At 37.8% G+C, this 23,852-nt stretch overlaps 1 protein-coding gene across 1 annotated transcript in view; it reads left to right on the top strand.

Moving 5' to 3' along the window:
• Positions 1-23,852, top strand: part of DNAH6 (dynein axonemal heavy chain 6) — a gene marked incomplete at both ends in the record, with an annotated part of 280,659 nt that overhangs the window by 242,292 nt on the left and 14,515 nt on the right. The window contains 8 exons of the mRNA XM_081264582.1: positions 2,883-3,043; positions 3,293-3,381; positions 4,146-4,292; positions 6,206-6,344; positions 7,343-7,462; positions 8,324-8,445; positions 12,653-12,782; positions 15,027-15,154. Of these exons, the coding sequence (XP_081120708.1) occupies positions 2,883-3,043; positions 3,293-3,381; positions 4,146-4,292; positions 6,206-6,344; positions 7,343-7,462; positions 8,324-8,445; positions 12,653-12,782; positions 15,027-15,154 (1,036 nt within the window). The remainder of the gene's footprint in view (positions 1-2,882; positions 3,044-3,292; positions 3,382-4,145; positions 4,293-6,205; positions 6,345-7,342; positions 7,463-8,323; positions 8,446-12,652; positions 12,783-15,026; positions 15,155-23,852) is intronic.

Raw genomic sequence — 23,852 nt, 5'->3', positions numbered from 1 at the left:
GTTGTTTGTATGTGGTGCTGAGGATCAAACCTGGGCCGCATGCATGCCAGGCGAGCGCGCTACCGCTTGAGCCACATCCCCAGCCCTATCCCAAGGACTTTAAAACAGTATACTACAGGGACACAGCCACATCAATGTTTATAGCAGCACATTTCACAATAGCTAAACTGTGGAAACAACCTAGATGCCCATGAGTTGATGAATGGATAAAGAAAATGTGGTAAATATACACAACAGACTACTATTCAGCATTAAAAGAGAATAAAATCATGGTATTTGAGGTAAATGGATGGAGTTGGAGAATATAATGCTAAGTGAAATTATCCAATCCCAAAAAACAAATGCTGAATGTTTTCTCTGATGTAAGGATGCTTATTCATAATGGGGGTGTGGCATGGGAGGACTAGATGAACTCTAGATAGAGCAAAGGGGAGGGAGGAGAAGGGAGGGGGCATGAGGGTAGGAAAGACATGAGGGTAGGAATGAGATGGACATCATTACCCTAAGTACATGTATGGAGACACAAATAGTGTGACTCTACTTTGTGTACAACCAGAGATATGAAAATTTGTGCTCTATATGTATAATATGAATTGTAATGCATTCTGCTGTCATATATAACCAATTAGAATAAAAAATGTTTTTGAAGCATTGTGAAAAATAACCAACAAACAAATAACTCAAATATTCAAGAATGAATAGTTAATAAATTGTAGTCTAAGAGCACCCTACAATATTATGCAGCAATGAAAAATGCATGGACTATAATAACACACAATAACATGAATGAATCTTTAAAAACATAATGTTGAAGGAAGAAGATGGGACTAGGAGGAAACTGGATTTCTCCTCACTCAGTAACCCTAGATGCAAGCATCAGGAATACTGTGAGATGGGTGAAAGAGGGATTTCAGTAAAACTCAATACTGGACAGACAGAGTGCCTGAAGAAACATCAAAATCCTACCAACAAAGAAAAGCTCAGGAACAGATGGATTCTCAGCCCAGTTCTACCAAACCTTTAAAGAACTAATACCAGTCCTCCTCAAATCATTCCATTAAATAGAATAATCTTCCAAACTCATTCTATGAAGCTAGTATTACCCTGATGACAAAAACAGAAAAAGACACATCAAGGAAAGAAAATTTCAGACTAATATTCTTAATGAACATAGATACAAATATTCTTAATGAAATTAGCAAATCACATACAAAAACACATTAAAAATACAGTGCGCCATGACCAAGTGAGTTTCTTCCCAAGTATGCAAGGTTGGTTAAACATACAAAAATCAAAAAACATAATTCAATACATCAATCGATGGAAAGACAAGAATCACATGATTGTTTGGATAGATGCAGAAAAAGCATTTGATAAAATGCAGCATCCATTTATATTTAAAACACTAGAAAAATAGGGATAGAAACAATATACCTCAACATTGTAAAATCTATGAACAACAAACCCAAGGCCAGCATCATTCTAAATGAAGAAAAAAGTGAAAACATGCCCCCTAAAACCTGGAACAAGACAGGGATGCCCACTTTTACCATTTCAATTCAACATTGTTATTGTCAGAGCAATTAGGCAAACATTGTAATTGTCAGAGCAATTAGGCAAAAGAAAGAAATTAAATGGATACAAATAGTAAAAGAAAAGCTCAAACTAGTTCAACTTTGTAATGACATGATCCTTTATTTAGAAGACCCAAAAAATTTTACCAGAAAACTTAAATGAATTCTGCAAGTAGCAGGCTACAAAATTAACAACCATAAATCATTGGATTCCTGTACTCCAATGATGAACTAGCTGAATGTGAAATTAGGAAAACCATCCCACTCACAATAGCCTCAAAAAATATACAAAATACCTGGGAATTAATCTAACGAAAGAGGCAAAAGACTTCTACAAAGAAAATTACAGAACACTAAAAAAAGAAATTTAAGAAGACCTTAGAAGGTGGAAAGATCTCCCATGTTGTCAGATAGGAAGTCAAAATGGCCATACTATCCAAAGTGCTATTCCATTCAATGCAATCTTCATTAAATTTCAATTTTCAAAATTTTTCATAGAAAGCAGGCATGAAATTTATTTGGAAAAATAAGAGACCCAGAATAGCCAAAGCAATCCTCAGCAAGAAAAGCAAAGCAGGAGGCAACACAATCTTGGACCTTAAATTTACTAAAGAACTATAGTAACAAAAACAGCATAATAGTGGCATCAAAACAGACATGAAGAGCAATAGAACAGAACAGAAGACACAGAGACAAGCCCACATCAATACAGTTATCTCATACTAGACAAAGGTGCCAAAAACATACATTAGAGAAAAGATAGCCTCTTCAACAAATGGTGCTGGGAAAATTAGACTCGGGTCCTTGTCCTTGCCCCAGTGAAATTGACTGATGGGGCCAGGCAATGAGGGGCTATTTAGGAAAGGTGGCTTGGTAACCAGTGAAGGCCAATGATTCTCCAAAGGAGCAGTTCCTCACCTTGATAGATAACACTGATAAAAGTGATTTCCAAGACTAATTGCATATTTATCATGTTCCCAGAAACCCGAGACCCCTAAAAAAGAGCTCTGGATATCCTAGGATCATTTCTGGTTCTCTTGGTTCTGTACTTCTTTTATTTTATAAATATTAATTTTCTTTCTTTGGCCTAAGTCTGTTTTACTATTGTTTTTGACCACTCCATATGAAATATATTTCAAATTCAAGCAGTCTCCCATAATGGTAATATAAAACAGAAGAGATCCAGTGGACAATCCCATTAACTTGTCATTTGAAGACTATCATAGCATATTTACATTTTTAAAATATCTGCATTGCTTTAAAATAGTATAACACAGTCTCTTTTTTTTTTTTTTTTGTTCAATTCAGAGTGCAGTCAATTTCACTAGGACAAGGACAAGGACCCATTGCTGAGAAAATGATCAAGGATGCAATGAAATCAGGAAACTGGGTATTTTTGCAAAACTGCCATCTTGCTGTTTCTTGGATGTTAGCCATGGAAGAGCTAATTAAATCCTTCATAGATCCAAGTATGTTGAGCACATACATTTGCATAATAATACCATTTTATCAAGTTCTTAGAGTAGATCTTTATTGTAGGCATTGTGTTTGCTCTTATTATAGATAAGAAATTTGAGTACTAGGCAGGTTCAGTTAAGTTACACAACTAGGATTCAAAAAACAGTCTTATTTCTTATTAAAAAAAATTCTTATTAAAAAAAGTGCTACTACAAGCTAAACATTTTCCTTTTTTGTTGTTTTGTCTTTGTTTTAAATAGCTCATGCTATCAAGGACACTTTTCGACTTTTTCTAAGCTCTATGCCTAGTACTACATTTCCTGTTACAGTTCTTCAGAATTCTGTCAAGGTAATGTATGAACATGGTTGGTATGGGAATGGTTGGTCTCTGAGTGTTCATTTAGGAGCTCCATGGAGCTCAGACCTTGCACAGAACCACATTGAAGTTTATGTGGTCAGGGTGAGAAGGTGTATATCCATATCCTTTCAACTGATAAGCAGGTGGAGGAAATTAGGTCGCAAGACAGTATCTTTGCATCTTCTAGTCCTGTTTGTCATTCAATTCTTCCAGCTCTTACCCTTCAAAAGAAAATGTCAAGTGTACAGTGAATGACAACACATCCTGTCCCACAGGAATGGGAATGTTTCAGCATTTGAGAAGAAGGCCTTCAGGTGGTATAGCTGCTGAATTTCAGTGCAGGAAGTTTCCAATATGTGGGAAGGAATGAGAAATAAGAGGTTCTTCTTTCCTCCCTGCCCTATGTCATTGGACAAAGTTTGGAATGATGTCATATTTTGAGATAACTGAAAAATCCAATGGAGAAAGTCTTAGCATGCTTTTTGGCCCATGTTTAGAAAAATGAGCACCAAATGGAAGTGTCTAAGGCTCTTATGCAGACGCTTCCAGTGTTCTAGATCTGAGGACCCCGCCAGGCCCTATTCTTCCTGGACTGTGGCTGAACAAGATACGAAGTAGGCTTGCACATTCCAGGAAGGCCCTTGTGGGAAAGTTAGCTAGATCATCTCAGTGTCTTAAGTCTGTGTGTATTATTCAGAAATAATGCAAGTCTATAAAATCACCCTCTCTTCTGGATATGTTCTATCTTAATCCAGGTAACCAATGAGCCTCCCAAAGGGTTACGTGCAAATATCAGGCGAGCGTTTACTGAAATGACACCTTCATTTTTTGAAGAAAATATCCTTGGAAGAAAATGGAGACAAATGATATTTGGCCTTTGTTTCTTTCATGCAATTATTCAGGTATATTTAATTCTGCTTTTTAATAGCAACAAAGATGTGTACTATCTTCTAAATAAATAAGTACTAAAAAAAAAATAAGTGAAAGCTTACAAATGGCACTGTAAGACACTAAGGACCCTATTCTGGATTTGAACCCAAGTTCTTTTAATTCAACTAGTGATCTATATACTCAGTTTGCACGAGTATCTCACAGCTATACTGGCTCCCACCTACATGCTATATGCCCACAGAACACCACCATTTAAATCAATGGAGTAGGGCCAACTCAACAAATACAAAACTGATCTCCTCAACTCAACCTCACACTCAAAATCTGCTTTCCCTCCTGTTTTAGTCAGCTTTTTACCTGCTGTGACTAAAGGATCTGACCAGAACAACTATAGAGGAGGAAAAGTATATTTGAAGGCTCATGGTTTCAGAGGTCTTAGTCCATAGAAGTTCAACACCATTCCTCAGGGCTCCGGGTGAGGCTGAACATCATGGCAGAAGAGTGTGGGTGGAGGGAAGCATCTCCATCACTGAGAGCAGCAACCAGAGAGGGAGAGATCAAGTCCACTCTCAAGATACAGAATGTATTCCCCATAGATACACCCCAATTTCCACCTTCTCCAGCTGTACCCTACCACTCCAGTTAATCCCATCAGGGATTAATTCACTGATTGGGTTAAGACTCTTACAGCCCAATCATTTCTCCTCTGAACCTTCTTGCATTGCCTTGAACTTTTGGAAGACACCTCACATCTAAACCATAACACCTCCAGTCTCTAATTCTGAAATAATGGTTCCATTCTCTCAATTAGTGACAATCAAGAACTTCAGGATTATTTTTATTCTTCCACTTCACCCATATATTTTTGTCAACCATCAAGACCTCCGTGTTAATTTTACAATAATTTCACTTTTACTTGTTCCTTTGAGTGGACTCACTAACCTAGTGGCCTCCTCTCCATGTATTACTGAAGCCCCAAGTCCCCCAAAAGATGACCCTCAACCCAGCAACAGTCTCCTTCCCCTGATCCAGACTCTGCTTGGTATGGTATTCATATCCGTGACCTTGTACTCTAATTCTGACTCTCCAACTACGTATCATTAGGTGGTGTCTTGATTAGACTGGTCTTCAACTGTGTGTGTTCTATAGAAAGAGAATCAGTAAAGAAAAAAAGAAGATTAAAGGTGCAAGATATGGGATAGATAAACAAAAGGGTCCTAGAAGAGGTCTGAGAAATTGGAAATCAGAGGCTCCGGCTATCAGGAGCTCTTTTGCTGTTCCACTAATAAAAGCTGCTAAGATGAGGAGGTAGTTTAAGAGCAGTGAAAATTCAAGATCAAGAGGAAGGAACTTGAGACCAATAATTATCAGTTTAGAATTAAGAAATTAAGGTAGGATAAGAAAATAGCAAAGAGGGAGGGATATCATAAAACAAAGATAATGATTATGTACCATTTTCTTTTTAAACATCACCAAGGAGAAGACAGTATGTAATAAGCATAATATGGTAATGACAGAAAGCCCTGAATAAAACTCCTTATAGGAGTAGGGAATAGTTCTCTCTCACCAGATATATAATTATAGCATCAGTATTTTTATGCCAAAAGACTCTAAATAAGATTATTTTTCCTGTTCTGACAGGGAAATATTTTATTTTACCCTGAAAAACAGATTTTTTAAAAAACAGATCTGATGAATTTCTAGTAATAACAAATTTTCTGTAGTAAATATGGGGAGGGTCCAGTATTGAAGAAGATGTGATCCTCCTCTTTGGTGAAAGCCTGGTTAAAGTTGAACTGCATGACTTTAATTGATTTTGCAGTGTAGGAATGCCCAGTTTTAATATTCGCCTTTTCTTTTTCACTATTTTAAACATAATTAATTTTATCAAATTTTATTTCAGACTATTTACTTTCTATTCTAGGAGAGAAAGAAGTTTGGGCCCCTTGGATGGAATATATGCTATGAATTTAATGACAGTGATAGAGAATGTGCTCTACTGAACCTCAACCTTTACTGCCAAGATGGAAAGATTCCCTGGGATGCACTGATTTACATTACTGGTCAGTATGTCCATGTGGCCAGGGCATCCAGCTGTGGACCACAGAGTTGTTGATTCACCCCTACTTGACTCTTATGAAGATGGGGTCCTCCCCCAGTGTTTAGTGGTGATAATGAAGCCTCTTGAAATTCTCTCTGTGAATTTAAGATTGTGATAAGCATATCATGAAGAATATTTACACATAGAAAATTGAAAAGATGTTTTCCCCAATAACAATAGTATGGAAAACACATTGCTCTTAATTCATGCCAGGCTCTATTGTAAGCATTTCTCATGAATTAGTAAATTAAATCCTCACAGCAGCACTATTAGTATCATGGGTGAAAACCTTGCAGGAGCACTTCAATGATGAATGGTGACTTACAGCAATGAATCTGGAATTTTCCAAGGAATTATATCAGCATTAGATATCATTCCAGTATGGTTCCTTCCTACTCATAATTTTGGGATGACAATGAAGCATACTGAAAGTAGCTTCTCTGTGGACAGAGAGAGTATAAAATAAGTTTTAATTCCCCCTATCATAATTTATGTGAGGCAAGTTCTCTATGTCATCATGGATCTCTTTCCTCCAAAGCTTGTCAGCAACAATTTATAAAGTATATATGTATAGAGTTTAAATATCTTGCTACAGATGTTTGGTTCCATTTTATTTGTGGACCCTGAGTGGAAGCACTGTTTCTTGCAAAGTGTGTATATTTTAGAATGTTACAGTCAAGGAAGAGATATGACTCAAAATGAATATTTTTGAAGCAAAACAAGAAAAAGGAAAAAGTATGTAAATAGAGATCAGTGACTTTAGCTTTTTTGGAAAAAGCAAAATTACTAGGATAATATACATGTACTAGATTTTTTCTGATTTTTTCTTTTTTGAGGGGGTAGTGGGAGGACATTTTGATGTGGTTTTTCCATTTTAAGTACCAAATAAACCCATTATAATTAAGCTATGTTTGTCAATTTAAAAAAATAATATATTTAAAAATGCAAACTCCTTTTCAGGTGAAATTACATATGGCGGTAGAGTTACAGACACATGGGATCAAAGATGCCTTCGTACTGTCTTGAAAAGATTTTTTTCTCCAGAAACATTACAAGATAGTTATCAATATTCTGAATCAGGTGAATGACATTTGAATTTTTTCTCAAGAAGCCATTGACAGCATCTTTCAGTTTTCCATCCAGGGGACCTCTGTGTCTAATCCTTACGACTCAGTCCATTCCCACACTTGATACCTTCAAAGCCAGTTTGATAGTAAAAGCACAAATATACATATTTTACAGTAAATACTTTGAATTATTTCTGTATTAAAATTGATTTTATTATGTCTAAATATGTTTTCAAAGTTATATTTTAGAATATTTTGGATGTAATTAAAGAAAATTTCCAATATGGAAAATTTAATTTAAAAAACAGATCTATGAATTGGTAATAGCTCATCAAGGGTCAAAAAGCAGCTAAATTAATTGTCCTAATCCCCTTGGAGGGAGCAATTTGATTAGGACAGTAAACTCATAAAAGCTTCTACCACTGAGAAGTAAACCATTGATTACATTCAAGTTGTATGTTGTCTTCACTAGGAAAATTTGAGTAACACTACGTTTCAATGTTTTGCATTTGCTTTGAGGAATTAGAGAAGATCATCATTGTTTATCAAACAAAATGTGAAAGTATTTCTAATACAAGCATAAATTTGGAGCTCTTAAAGAGGCATACCTTTCAGCACTGTGTCCCTGGATTCTCAGAATACTTAAACATTCCGAAGGAAACATCCTGAAAAGTTAAGACACTAAATTGATGCTCAAGGTGTCAATAAATAGTAACAAAACTAGACACATCAATGAAAGCAAGGAGATTTAGAAAAAAAAACAATCTCCTTTTCACAAGAGAAGATAACATCTGAATGAGGCAGTGAAGAACCAAAGTTAGCAATGCAGAGTCAGTTTTTTTAAGACATGTTTTCCTTCTGTTCTTAATAACAGGCATATACTTTGCACCCCTGGCTGATAACTTACAAGGATTTAAGGATTACATTGAAAATCTGCCTTTAATAGATGACCCAGAAATTTTTGGAATGCATGAAAATGCCAACCTGGCTTACCAGGTATGTGGCCTTTAACTGAAAACATTTATTTATTTTGTATATATAAATTCAAAACATCAATTGTCACCTCACTAGCTTTGTGACTTATAAAATATCATTAAGTAAGTAACTAAGTAATTGTTTCACCTTATATTCAACAGTAGTTCCAATTTAGACAGCTCTCTCTGGATCCTTTACAGAATAGTAAGATTATATATTTTTCCTATCACCAGTCAACCCCCTCCATTTCCTCTATCCTCAGGCCTCCTGTTTAGTTCATAATTGTTTTAGTTAGCTTTTTCATTGCTGTGACCAAAAGACCTAACAATAACAACAAAGAAGAGCAAAAGTTTACTTTGGCTCACAGTTTCAGATGTTCAGTTCATAGTTGGCTAACTCCATAGTTCTGGGCCTGAGGTGAGGCAGTACATCAGTGTGAAAGGGTGTGTTAGAGGAATGCATCTCAATGACAACCAGGAAGCATAAAGACAGCTCCACTCACCAAAGACAAAATATAAACCCTAAAGACACAACCCCAGCAACCTACTTCCTTCAGCGACACTCTATCTGCCTATAGAGGCCACCCAATTATGAGGATCCACTGATCATGTTACACTTCTAATAATCTAATCATTTTACTTCTGAAAATTTTTGTGTTGTCTCACATGTGAACTTTTTGGGGGACACATAACAATAATCTACCTACTCACAGTCACCAGAACATGGGGATTCAGATAATAATATAGTCCTTTCTCTGCTGCCCTTCTCCCTCCATACTGGGTGCTTTTATCACATTATACAAAGGCTTGAATCTCTACATGATTAAATGATAAAAGTCCAGAAATATATTTAAAAATTCAAACTTCATGTGAAATTATATATCGTAATTTGTACATGATTAGAACATAATAGTATAGTTGCAAATGCTCATAGTGGTAAGTCCAAAGAACAAACTGGATTATTATACTCCTCTGGGAAAGACTTTCTGATGCTACATCATTACCTACAAGTAGTCAAAACTCCTAGGCATGGCACTTGAGGATCTCTCATGACCTTGACACTACCTACTCTTTCAGGTTCATCATCCACCATGCACAGATATCCATGGTGAACCAAAGCCTTGAAAAGAAGGGTGTGCCCCTGTGGGGCTTTGGACATCTCTAAAGCTTAAATATTTAGCCTCACAAGGCTAAGGAGGTCATCTTTTGACATAAATTTTGCTGCTGGAAATGTTAGAAGGTGAAGTCTGCCTAGACATCAAGGAATCCACACAAAACAACAGTGGAACCTCCAGAGACAGCACGAAAGGGTCATTGTTTTGACACCTGATTTTATGTCCTCTACCAGTGAGATTGCTTTGCCTTTCAGCAAGGAGTTAGAATAATGCATCATGTTTTTCCTTATCTTATTTTCAGGAGAAAAAAAACTGGTAGCAAAACCTCTGTCAATATATTTCCCCCTTCTGGTTGTTAGCTGTGGAAGGGGAAAGGGAGCATGAGGTTAAAAAGGGAGGGTATAAGAAGGAAAAAGTGAGTGTGGGTATGGTTACGCTAACAGCAGAAATATAGCACTGTTGGTAGGGGTAAAACTCTTGGAAGAGTGTACCAGAAATGTAGATTTTTGTGTTTTCCATTGGTTTCAGAATGACTGAGAGAGAAGGTATATAGTGGGCTCCTAGAGGTGTTTTTCTATGCGCAGCCTCCCTTCCTCCATTTTTCTGGATTAATACATGACCCACCCTGACCTCTTTCTTTGGAGCAACTGCCCCTTCCCCATTGCACAAAGTTCTGATAAGACTTCCAACCACTCTCTACCTGAACAGAGGTGGATATGTGACACAGGCCTGGACAAAGGCAGTCAGTGTCCCATCCCTTAGCCACTCTAGCTCGTCCAAGGTGTACACATACAACCAAGCTAGGTGAATGACAGTCTTTTCCTGAGATAACATACACAGATACAGGTTGGCAGGAGGGTACTCTCTTTTCTCTAGAATCATTGGCTAGATGCTATATCTCTGCAGCCACCTGTGATCTTGTCCCTTATACTTCATCTCTTCCTATCAACCACATGCAAGAAGCCCATATTCATTAAGAAAGAATTCTGAGAGCCATTGAGAGAGGAAACAGTTAAAGCATGAGCAAGAGAGAGTGTTGTTAGATCCATTCATGCCTGTATGGGGGAGACAAAATTTTATTTCTACACTCTTAGGGTCTAAGAATTAAATTGATAAAATATAGATTGACAGGAGAAAAACGTACAATTTAATATAAGCTTTCATTTCATTAAGGAAGCCCCAAAGAACTGGTAAAACCTATATGGCTATGTGTTAGGTTGAACAAAGAGAGGCAATTATGATAGGAAAGTACCTTAATTATGTTGGGTGGCTAAAGAAGATTAGTATGGTCAAGGTCTGTTTATACAACAAGCTCTTGACAATGAGAATGTTTCTTTTCTCCTGGTTCAGGGAGGATACCTTTCATATAAGGAGGTTTTCTGTTTTGTTTTCAGAAAGAAAAGGGGAGATTAGTCCTTCCATCTGCTATTTCCCAAGTGGCCTTTAGTTTATGGCAATCCTTAGGTCAAAGTAGCTTATTTTGGAGTAGCATATTCTGCTACCATTCATCTGAGACTCACATTAGGTTAGGTAATTCTGCCTGTTACAATCAATAAAGTCTTGGCACAAAATTTATAAATTATTTCTTCTACCCAGCAAGTTACATAGATGCCTATCAGAAACTAATAAAGGGCTGGGAATGGTCAGGGAAGGAGATATAGAAGATATAGAAGATATAGAAGAGCATATGTTGGTAGCTGTCTTTCCTGCTGTCTGAGCCCCAATTTTGCATTATATTGCCAAAACGTCACTTTCTTATAGCTGACTCTGAACAAGGTGAATGTGAAGGGGAAGTAAGTTGTTATGAGAATGAATTATAATGTCGCTATGAATAACAGTCAGATAACAGCCAACCAGAAAATCAAGGTTGCTGTCTCAAACATCCAGTACTACTTGGACAATGGAGACAAGTCAGCTGTATTTATGAGACACCTAAGGCATCCTGACGGTATCCTCATGCCTGACAAGTAATCTTTTGTTTGTTTTAATTAAATACTTTTTTAACATTTTTATTTTATAAATTTTTATTGGTTCTTTTTTAGTTATATATGACAGCAGAATCCATTTTGATATATTATACAAGCATGGATTATATCTTATTCTTGTTAAGAGTCCCATTCTTATGGATATACATGGTGGGTGGGATTCGCTGTGTTGTTTTCATATAGGAACATGGGAAAACTTTGTCAGATTCGTTCTACTATCTTTTCTTTTGCTTACCCTCCTGACAAGTAATCTTTTTAAAACTTTATTTATTTATTTTAACTAGGTATATGTGACAGCAGAATGCACTTTGACTCATTGTACACAATTACAGCACAACTTTTCATTTCTCTGATTGTACAAGATATAATGTTGTACCATATGTGCAGTCATACATGTACCTAGGGTAATAATGTACATCTCATTCCACCATCTTTCCTGACAAGTAATCTTTAGAGCCAGTTGCCATAGAATTCAAATTTCTGCTGAGCAAAGCTGTTCTGTTCTTGAAAAAACCATATGGGCCCAGAATGGAGGGACTCTGTACTGGCCAGCTGCTGGGTCTGTCATTCTGCTGGAGAACTTCCACTTTCCTATAAATGAAGAAGGAAAGGGAAAAGATGGTTCTGGGAGCAGGGTTAAAGCCAAAATAGAAGTTTTCTGAGGGTTGCTTTTCAAGCTCAGGAGATTTTTTTTTTTTTATCAGTGGTGCCTTGGGCACTACTCATTCAGTCCACAGTCTCATGGTGTGATCAATTTGTCACAGAAGGCTAGTGGGGTTTTGTTGCTGTATGTTTGTTTGTTTTTATGAAGAAGGAATTGAAGTAGTTTTCCAAGAAGGGTAGTTTGCCTTAGGGAGCCTAAGCTAAAGTTGTAGACAAGATCCAGCTGATCAACAATATACTAGACAAAGTCAATGAAATGATGTAAGGAATGTAGTAGGATAGCTTGTCTTTCTTACTAATCAATGAGCATGAAGATGAAGTAACATGAGATGAATAAACTATAGAGAGCTTAAATTAAATTAAAACTTAAATGTATATTTATTTCTATAAGGTAAGCTATATGTGCTGTAAATTACTTTTTGGGAAATTTGAGTCATCAGTGTTCTCTCTCTTACCATCATTATAGTACAAAGAAACCAACACTTTAATCAATACCATACTTGATGTTCAGCCAAGATCATCTGCTGGTGGACAAGGAAAAAGCAATGATGAAATTGTCCAAGAGCTTGTTTCTTCTGTCTGGACCAGAGTTCCAGGTAATAAATAATTCCTTGCATCTGTATAAAATGGGAATTATAGGAATTAACTCAGATAATTGAGTGGTAGGCAGATGTTCAGACCTCCTTATTACATAGACTTTGCTTTGCCAAGAGAGCTTATCTGACATGGAGTTCTCCACTTACCAACTAGAAACCTATATTTCTTAAACATACAGATGCCAAAAGTATTAGGAGCCAATTCTAGTCCCATGAAACTTTAACCAGACATTGTCCCAAGTTTTCCTTGGCTTCATAAATTCTAAAGTCTCTAGACCTTCCCTGTCCAAGGCAGTACCCACTAGCCACATGTGGCTACTTAAACTGAAACTTAGATTAAATAAATTTAAAATTTAATTCTTCAGTTGCACTATTCACATTTCAAGTGGGCAGCACAGAGGGAGAGCATTTCCATCATCATTCGAAGTTCAATTGAACAGTCCTTTCATTTTTCCCCATTCAAGAGAAATGGCTGTCACTTTCACCTTGACTTCTGATGAGTTAAGGAACCTGCCTGAATGATCACAAGAGACCACCCTCATACTTTGCTTGGAGTGGCCATAATTTATACTCCAAAATTTAGTTGCTCATAGTTGGAAAAGATAATAGGAAAAAGAAAACCGAGGAGGAAAAAAACAGTTACTGAGTCCTGACATTACACTTAAGACCCCCAGAAGAAAAGCAACTATGTGACCTCAGAACAAGCCAATTATCTACCCCAAAAAGGAGCAGGCCTACAAAAAAATCTACATGGGTAGAGAGTTTGATGTTGAAGTAGAGCCAGTTATTTTGGGAAGCAATTTCTAATCAAATTTAAGATAGAAAGCTGTGTGGAAAAGAGATGGATAGACAAATGAATGACTGCAGAAGTCATGAACTTGTTTCACAGAGTCTCATTGACACTGAGGAGGTTTTTCTCTCCAAGTTTCAGGAAACTTATACTTTTACTATGAAAATAATAAGCAGTTCATCTGCTGAGCCTGAGGTGCAATTGGCTCAACAAAAGAACTGAGGGTTTGGAATTTCCCCTGAAGGGAATGGCAGACAGGGACTACCAGACACATGTAACTGTAGTTCTATGGACCCAAGAGATGGGACTAACTATACTACTAAGTTATTTTTTTCTCCAGCAGCCAAATTGTGGGTGCTTAAGAAGGAATTTGATGTGCATATTTTGGAGCCCCTTATTTACTCCCACTTTCCTTAAATATGCAAGGAAAATGCAATTCTTCTTTTTTTATAGTTCATGTGGTTCTTCATCTAAGTCTCCATTTGGTGAATTATAAGGGGAAAAAAAGATCTACTTTTTCTTAATCCTGATGGAACCATGAACCTATTTAATAATTCCACTAATTCCTTTAAATAATGTTTAGCAACTTGGGATAAATGTTGAGTCTCTCACATCTCTTAGTCTCCCACCACCAAACCCTCCTCTCCTGGATACAATATGGATATGCAGGGAAGAACAAGGCTTACATAACCATAAGGTAGAGGGGAAGACATGGATCCCTGGCCCCTCTAAGCTCTGGAATGCCCCTTGTCTATCATGTAGCTGCTTCGACCTGCAAGTATTTGCCACTGAAGTCTCTAGGGCCCTGTCTCTCACTTATCCAAAGCTAGGCACACAATCTCATGCCCTCTAGCCAAGCAACCTCTGGAGAGTCTTTCAGACAAACCCCTCACTCAAGGTAGCAGGAACCACTAAGTCATGCTGGCCTTCTGCTTCTTTCTCTTGACTCTCAATCCTTCTCCTCATCTCCATAGTCATCCAGAATGAAAAGGAGTAGTCTTTTCTTTACTATCTTCTGTTCATGTCCTACTTACATCAGCACAGTCTCTCTTTATCTTACTTAAGCAATAAAGGACCTATCATCTGCCTCAGACTCAGAGACCACATACTGGCACAGATAAAAATACCCATGGTGAGAAATAAAATGCGCTAGTATAATGCTTTTTATGTGTATACACACACACACACACACACACACACACACACTCACTTTTCCTCTGATACACATGAATTTAAGCTTGAATTTCTGTGATTGCTTCTATGTAAATGGGTGAATCACCAAAGAGTTATAAATTAAAGAAATATTGTCACATTTAAGCCATGTGTGTCTATTCTTAAATAATGAAAGAAGTTGACTTTAGAAAAAAATGTTAAGATAAGCACAGGATACTAGAATGTAATGACAACAGAAATCAATGATGACTGATCTGAGGAGTCAGCTGTGTATGTTTCAGAAACACTGGAAATGGAGGGTGCTTCTGAGAGCCTTTTCGTTAAAGATCATCAAGGACGCCTGAACTCCTTAACCACCGTTCTTGGCCAGGAAGTGGACCGGTTTAACAATCTACTAAAGTTAATACATGTATGAGAGCTCATCTACATCATTGCTACTGGGTATCAAAACCTTGTAGGGAACTATATAATATAAGTGATATAAGTGTCTGTAGTGTTTTCAATTCCCATCACTTCACCATTTCCATTTGGATGTGCTAATAACTCTTCAGATCCAGCTTGTCTATTGAATTTATTCTCCTCTAAAAAGTCTGTATTCCCTTTTTCTAATAGTGACTGAGTGATATGTAACATTACAAATTCTTAGTCTCTCTATTATCCTTAGAATTCCACTGACAAACTAGAAATTGATCAGGGGCTTATGTTCTCAATTGAAAGTGAATCAGTACTTGTTTTCACTGTCCACTTTGCATTTAATAATATAATTGTTTTTTATTGGTTGTTCACAACATTACAAAGCTCTTGACATATTATATTTCATACACTAGATTGAAGTGGGTTATGAACCCCCAATTATACCCCAAATGCAGATTGCAGAATCACGTCGGTTACACATCCACAATTTTACATAATGCCCTAATAGTAATTGTTGTATTCTGCTACCTTTCCTATACCCTACTATCCCACCTCCCCTCCCCTCCCAACTTCTCTCTCTACCCCATCTACTGTAATTCATTTCTCTCTTTGTTTATTTTCCCATTCCCCTCACAACCTCTTATATGTAATTTTGTTTAGCAATGAGGGTCTCCCTTCATTTCCATGCAATTTCCCTTTTCTCTCCCTTTCCCTCCCATCTCAAGTCTCTGTTTAATGTTAATCTTTTCTTCCTACTCTTCCTCCCTGCTCTGTTCATAGTTGCTCTCATTATATCAAAGAAGACATTTGGTATTTGTTTTTTAGGGTTTGGCTAGCTTCACTAAGCATAATCTGCTCTAGTGCCATCCATTTCCCTGAAAATTCTATGATTTTGTCACTTTTTATTGCTGCATAGTACTCCATTGTGTATAGATGCCACATTTTTTTTTATCCATTCATCTATTGAAGGGCATCTGGGTTGGTTCCACAGTCTAGCTATTGTGAATTGTGCTGCTATGAACATCGATGTGGCAGTATCCCTGTAGCATGCTCTTTTAAGGTCTTCAGGGAATAGTCCGAGAAGGGCAATAGCAGGGTCAAATGGTGGTTCCATTCCCAGCTTTCCCAGGAATCTCCAAACTGCTTTCCAAATTGGCCGCACCAATTTGCAGTCCCACCAGCAATGTACAAGTGTACCCTTTTCTCCACATCCTCGCCAGCACTTGTTGTTGTTTGACTTCATAGTGGCTGCCAATCTTACTGGAGTGAGATGGTATCTTAGGGTGGTTTTGATTTGCATTTCTCTGACTGCTAGAGATGGTGAGCATTTTTTCATGTACTTGTTGATTGATTGTATATCCTCCTCTGAGAAGTGTCTGTTCAGGTCCTTGGCCCCATTTGTTGATTGGGTGATTTGTTATCTTATTGTCTAATTTTTTGAGTTCTTTGTATACTCTGGATATTAGGGCTCTATCTGAAGTGTGAGGCGTAAAAATTTGTTCCCAGGATGTAGGCTCCCTATTTACCTCTCTTATTGTTTCTTTTGCTGAGAAAAAACTTTTAAGTTTAATTAAGTCCCATTTGTTGATTCTAGTTGTTAACTCTTGTGCTATGGGTGTCCTATTAAGGAATTTGGAGCCCGACCCCACAATATGTAGATCGGAGCCAACTTTATCTTCTATCAGGCGCAGAGTCTCTGATTTGATATCAAGCTCCTTGATCCATTTTGAGTTAACTTTTGTGCATGGTGAGAGAAAGGTATTCAGTTTCATTTTGTTGCATATGGATTTCCAGTTTTCCCAACACCATTTGTTGAAGATGCTATCCTTCCTCCATTGCATGCTTATAGCCCCTTTATCAAATATAAGATAGTTGTAGCTTTGTGGATTAGTCTCTGTGTCCTCTATTTTTTACCATTGGTCCACCCGCCTGTTTTGGTACCAGTACCATGCTGTTTTTGTCACTATTGCTCTGTAATATAGTTTGAAATCTGGTATTGCTATACCGCCTGATTCACACTTCCTGTTTAGAATTGCTTTTGCTATTCTGGGTCTTTTATTTTTCCATATGAATTTCATGATTGCTTTATCTATTTCTACAAGAAATGCCGTTGGGATTTTGATTGGCATTGCATTAAACCTATAGAGAACTTTTGGTAATATCGCCATTTTGATGATGTTAGTTCTGCCTATCCATGAACAGGGTATATTTTTCCATCTTCTAAGATCTTCTTCTACTTCTCTCTTTAGGGTTCTGTAGTTTTCATTGTATAAATCTTTCACCTCTTTTGTTAGGTTGATTCCCAAGTATTTTATTTTATTTTTTTTGAGGATATTGTGAATGGAGTGTTTTTCCTCATTTCCATTTCAAAAGTTTTGTCGCTGATATACAGAAATGCCTTTGATTTATGCGTGTTGATTTTATATCCTGCCACTTTGCTGAATTCATTTATTAGTTCTAGTAGTTTCTTTGTAGACCCTTTTGGGTCTTCTAGGTATAGAATCATGTCATCTGCAAATAGTGATAATTTAAGTTCTTCTTTTCCTATTTTTATGCCTTTAATTTCTTTCATCTGTCTAATTGCTCTGGCCAGTGTTTCGAGAACTATATTGAATAGAAGTGGTGATAGAGGGCATCCCTGTCTTGTTCCAGACTTTAGAGGGAATGCCTTTAACTTTTGTCCATTCAGAATGATGCTAGCCTGAGGCTTAGCATAGATTGCTTTTACAATGTCAAGGTAAGTTCCTGTTATCCCTAGTTTTTCTAATGTTTTGAACATAAAGGCATGCTGTACTTTGTCAAATGCTTTTTCTGCGTCTATCGAGATGATCATATGGTTCTTATCTTTAAGTCTATTGATGTGGTGAATAACATTTATTGATTTCCGTATATTGAACCATCCTTGCATCCCAGGGATGAATCCTACTTGATCATGGTGCACAATTTTTTTGATGTGTTTTTGTATTCGATTCGCCAGAATTTTATTGAGGATTTTTGCATCTAGGTTCATTAGAGATATTGGTCTGTATTTTTCTTTCTTTGAGGTGTCTTTGTCTGGTTTCGGAATCAGGGTGATGTTGGCCTCATAGAATGAATTTGGAAGAGCTCCCTCTTTTTCTATTTCCTGAAATAACTTGAAAAGTATTGGTATTAATTCTTCTTTAAAGGTTTTGTAAAACTCCGCTGTATACCCATCCGGTCCTGGGCTTTTCTTGGTTGGTAGTCTTTTGATGGCTTCTTCAATTTCATCCATTGATATTGGTCTGTTCAGATTGTGTGTATCCTCCTGTCTCAGTCTCAGCAAATCATATGACTTAAGAAATTTATCCATGTCTTCACTATCTTCTATTTTATTGGAATATAGGTTTTCAAAATAATTTCTAATTTTCTTCTGTATTTCTGTAGCATCTGTTGTGATATTGCCTTTTTCATCCCGTATGTTAGTAATTTGAGTTCTCTCTCTTCTTCTCTTCGTTAGCATGGCTAAAGGTCTGTCGATCTTATTTATTTTTTCGAAGAACCAACTTTTAGTTTTGTTAATTTTTTCAATAGTTTCTTTTGTTTCAATTTCATTGATTTCCGCTCTGATTTTAATTATTTCTTGCCTTCTGCTACATTTGCTGTTGTTTTGCTCTTCCTTTTCTAGGGCTTTGAGATGAAGTGTGAGCTCATTTATTTGTTGGTTTTTTCTTTTTTTGAGGAATGACCCCCAGGCGATGAACTTTCCTCTTAAAACTGCTTTCATTGTGTCCCATAGATTCCGATATGTTGTGTCTGTATTTTCATTTATCTCCAAGAATTTTTTGATTTCCTCCTTTATGTCTTCTGTAACCCACTGATCATTCAGTAACATATTGTTCATTTTCCATGTGATGTAGGGTTTTTTCTTCCTTCTTTTATCATTGATTTCCAGTTTCATTCCATTATGATCAGATAAAATGCATGGTATTATCTCCACCCCTTTATATTTACTGAGGGTTGCCCTATGGCATAATATATGGTCTATTTTTGAGAAGGATCCATGTGCTGCTGAGAAGAAAGTATATCCATTTGATGATGGTTGATATATTCTATATAAGTCAGTTAAGTCTAGGTTATTGATTGTGGTATTGAGTTCTATAGTTTCTTTATTTAACTTTTGTTTGGAGGATCTGTCCAATGGTGAGAGAGGTGTGTTGAAGTCTCCCATAATTATTGTGTTGTGGTCTATTTGATTCTTGAATTTGAGGAGAATTTGTTTTATGAATGTCGCAGCACCATTATTTGGTGCGTAAATATTGATAATTGTTATGTCTTGTTGGTGAATGGTTCCTTTTAACAGTATATAATGACCTTCTTTATCCCTTTTGATTAACTTAGTCTTGAAGTCGATTTTATTCGATATGAGGATGGCCACCCCTGCTTGCTTGCGAGGACCGTGTGCGTGGTATATTTTTTCCCATCCTTTCACCTTCAGCCTGTGTATGTCTTTTCCAATCAGATGTGTCTCCTGGAGGCAGCATATTGTTGGATTTGTTTTTTTAATCCATGATACCAGCCTATGTCGCTTTATTGGAGAGTTTAAGCCATTAACATTCAGAGTTACTATTGATATGTGGTTTGAACTTCCATCCATGTTTGGTTGTTTATCCTTTTTTTAAAAAAAATTTTAGTTTGTTTCTCTATGATTGTCTTTCCCCTCACCCTCTGTCTTTACTGAGGCACTTCCCACTGATGGTTTTGGTTATTGTTTTTCATTTCTTCTTCTTGTAGTGTTTTGCTCAAAATGCTTTGCAATGCTGGTTTTCTGGCTGCAAATTCTTTTAACTTTTGTTTATCATGAAAGATTTTTATTTCATTGTCATACCTGAAGCTTAATTTTGCTGGATACAGAATTCTTGGTTGGCATCCATTGTCTTTCAGTGTTTGAAATACATTGTTCCATGACCTTCTTGCTTTCAGTGTCTGTGATGAAAAATCCGTGGTTAACCGTATTGGTTTACTCCTAAATGTAATCTGTCTCCTTTCTCTTGTAGCTTTTAATATTTTCTCTTTGTTCTGTATATTGGATATCTTCATAACAATGTGTCTTGGCATTGGTCTACTGTGATTTTGTGTGCTCGGTGTCCTGTATGCATCTTCAATTTGTATATCTGTTTCCTTTTTTATTTCTGGAAAGTTTTCTGTAATTATTTCATTCAGCAGGTTTCTCATTCCCTTGGTTTGAATCTCTGTACCTTCTTCTATCCCGATGACTCGTAAGTTTGGTTTCTTCATGTTATCCCATAACTCTTGGATGTTTTTCTCGTGATTTTTTACCAGCCTTTCTGAGTTGGCTAGACTCTTTTCAAGATGGTATATTTTGTCTTCATTATCTGACATTCTGGTTTCTACTTGCTCCACTCTGTTAGTGATACTCTCAATTGAGATTTTAATTTGGTTTATCGTTTCCTTCATTTCTAGAATTATTGTTTGATTATTTTTTATAATCTCTATCTCCTGATAAAGATGCTTAACTTCTTCTTTTATCTGTTTATGGAATGCATTCTCAATGTGTTCTTTCGCTGCTTGAATTTGCTGTCTTGTATTCTCTTTAAGGTTCCATTCCATCTGTCTTAGGTGTTCCTTGAGTTCTTTATATGACCATTTTTCTCATGACTCTAGGTCCTCCTGAATATTTAGGCTGTCCTGCATTGTTTGTACTCCTTTTCTTCCTTGTTTTTTGAAGCTGCTCATGTTGCTTCTTGTTCTGTTTGACTGCTGAGTTACTGTTTACTCCTATAAATTAATTTGATGCTTGGGAGGAAAGGTATTTGAAGGGAAGGGAAGAAGTCTCTAAAGAGAATGAGAGTAGGCACGTAGAATTCAAGGAAAAAGGGGGGATAAGAAAAATGAAAAGACTAAAGAAGAAAAAGAATAAGAACTAAAAAATAGAAAAATTTAAAAAAAAAATAAAAAATAATAATAATAATTAAAAAAATTTAAATTGAAATTAGTAGAAAAAAATTAAAAAAAATATTTTGTAAAAAAAAATTAATAAAACAACAAGAAAGAAAAAAAATGAAAATGAAAGAAAAACCCAAATCAAAAAAAAAAAAACCTAATAAATGCAGTCTTAGAGTTTGATTAACTTCTCTTCCAGTAGATGGCGCTGTGCCTGTCAATACGCGGGAACCAATCACTGTGCAGCAGCTCCTCCCAGACTGGGCGAGTCTCCAATCCTGAGTGTCTAGGGCCTCCTCTTGTGTCTAGTCACTTCCCACTTTTTCTCTAGCCAGGCCCCTCTCACCACAATACTGGCTACACGCCAAGTCTGCTGCTCCTGGGAGCCCTGTTTTCATGAACGACTGGGCACACTCTTCCAGTTTGCCATTCCCTCAGACCCTAAGCTTGTAGCGTTTGGGGCTGAGAATCCTCAGCGGATTTTACTTGCCCTCCAGTATCCACTTCCCCGTAGCTGGTGCAAGATACCTCAGCAGTCAGCCCTGGTGGGAGCGGTAGTTCCGCTCCGCGGGACCCGCACCACCTCTGATTCCCTCGGGCTGGCTGTAGCACTCACAGGAGAGCTGGGAGGGGCCCTTATGGGAGAGCTGGGAGGGGCCCTTAAGTTTTCCCGATGTGTGGAGAGGGAAGGCTATGGGATCACACACCTGTTTCAAAGAAGTTATCTCCACAGCAGTCTGATGACGTCGTTTCCCTTTGCCGGGCGACCAATTCAACGGGTGGGTCCTTCTCTCCCAAGCCCCGTTTCAAACCTGTGGCCACTACTTATGAAGGCTCGGTAGGCATTTACCTTCGTATGATGAGAAGGGCTGACCAGTTGTTTCAGCCGGACGAATTAATGCCAAGTCATAGCTGTTTGTCTGCGGGAAGCAGGTGACCGGGAGTTTGAATTCAGCGGGTCAGAGCTCAGTGCGTGTTCTCGGATCACTTGGATTTTAAATTTTCACTCATCTTATCAGCTGTTTCATATAATTCGGCAGCTCATTCGCGCGGTGAAGAGTCTGCTCTATGGTGCTCTAGGGGAGGCGGCAGTGGCAGCGGTGGCGGCCTTCGGGACCCCCGGGGAGGGGGTGCGGGTTGGGGGAGGGGAGGCGGCGCCTCAGGGCTGCGCGGTCCGGGTACTGGACACGCAGGAGAGCGGGCGGGGTGGGGGAAAGAAATTGAGATCTAAATTTAGAGACTGAGCTTGGGAGGAGAGACAGCTGGGGAGAAAGAAGCAAGGCGGAGAGGCGGAGAGGAGAGGGAGAAGGGGCCGAGGGAGCCGGGCAGCTCGGGCTGCGTCCTTACTGCTCGCGCTGAAGTCGTGCTGGACTCCCTTCACCTTGGCTGGATTAGTGGCGGATTCACTCCACCTAGGCCCCTTTCTTGACACGGTGCTGGGTTTTTGTCGACAGATCTCCTTTAATGATCTTTACCTCATCTTTTCAGACGCGGCGGCGCGGGGCACAGAGCGGCTTACGCACTTCCCGCCGCCATCTCTAATAATATAATTTTTATGCAAGACAGTGAAAACCAAAATTTCTCAAAGTGTGGGCTACAGATTGCCTGCACTAGAATCCTCTGTGGTGTGTGTTCAAAATGTGGATTCCTGAAAATGAGCACAGCAGCAGACACAAGGAACCAGCCTGAGCAACATAGCAAGATCTTATTTCAAAAAGAGAGAGAAGAAAGAAAATAAAAAATGTCTTCCTAGATCATATTTCAGACCTGCTTAATCAGAATTTCTTCAAGTGTAGGGCCTGGGAATGTGAAGCTTTTCTTTGTTTTCAGTAATGTAGGAATTGAACCCAGGGCCTCCCACATTCTAGGTAAGTGCTCTACCACTGAGCCACACCCCAACCCCATGAGTTTCAAGTAAACTCCCCAGATGATTTCAGTACAACTAAAATTTGCAAATTGTTAGATCATTTGCCTTGTGTTCACAGATTCATTCCCTCCCCCAACCCACCGTCTCTCTTAAGATTGCCTCTCATTTTATTGATGGCCAAAGGACTTCCTAATTTCTCTGTGTGTATCTTTGATGAGAAACGAGAAAATACTATTATAATTCAAGTGTGGACCCTTAACCAGATAGTATTACTATTCAGCAGGGAACCTAACACCTGGCCAATGGGCAGGACTTGGGGATAAGTTGGGGAGAACTGAGTTAGATTTTTTTAAAGTCAAAGACCATTTCTGTCCCCTATTAAGAAAAATGTCTCCATTTGTTGCTGCGTGGCTTGACTTGTTAAGTGGGAACTGGATCAGATGAATGTGTGAAGTTCTCACCTTAGGACCATGGCTCCTCAACATGTACATTCCAATGTCAGCCAGTCAGGTGACTAGTCAGTGTTTAACACCTTTTCTATTGAATGAATAAAGGTACATGCTACGTTACTGTGATAAAACTGTCAATACAGTACAAAACAAGGTGGAAATTCACTTTATTATCCCTTCACACTCCAGAGAAAGCTCTATCTAGGGCAGGTAACTCATTCTGCTTTGTGAGTTCTTCCACAGATAAGCAGGTTGGCTCTTGCGCCTCAACAGGTAACTTCCATCTTAGGGACTAGATGCCTGCTCCACTAATAATATTTTTCACCAGCCAGTGAGAAAGAAGAAAGGGAAAGCCAAGGAAAAGCAGTTTCCTTAGAAAATGGTGATCTAAAAGTTATATATGTCATTTCTTCTTGTAGTCCATTAGCCAAAACTTGGTAACATGGCTACACCCC

Source organism: Spermophilus citellus (genome assembly GCF_964194105.1).
Source record: "Spermophilus citellus genome assembly, chromosome: 13".
In the NCBI taxonomy this organism is placed as follows: domain Eukaryota; kingdom Metazoa; phylum Chordata; class Mammalia; order Rodentia; family Sciuridae; genus Spermophilus; species Spermophilus citellus.
This window is presented reverse-complemented; position numbering and strand designations above follow the sequence as displayed.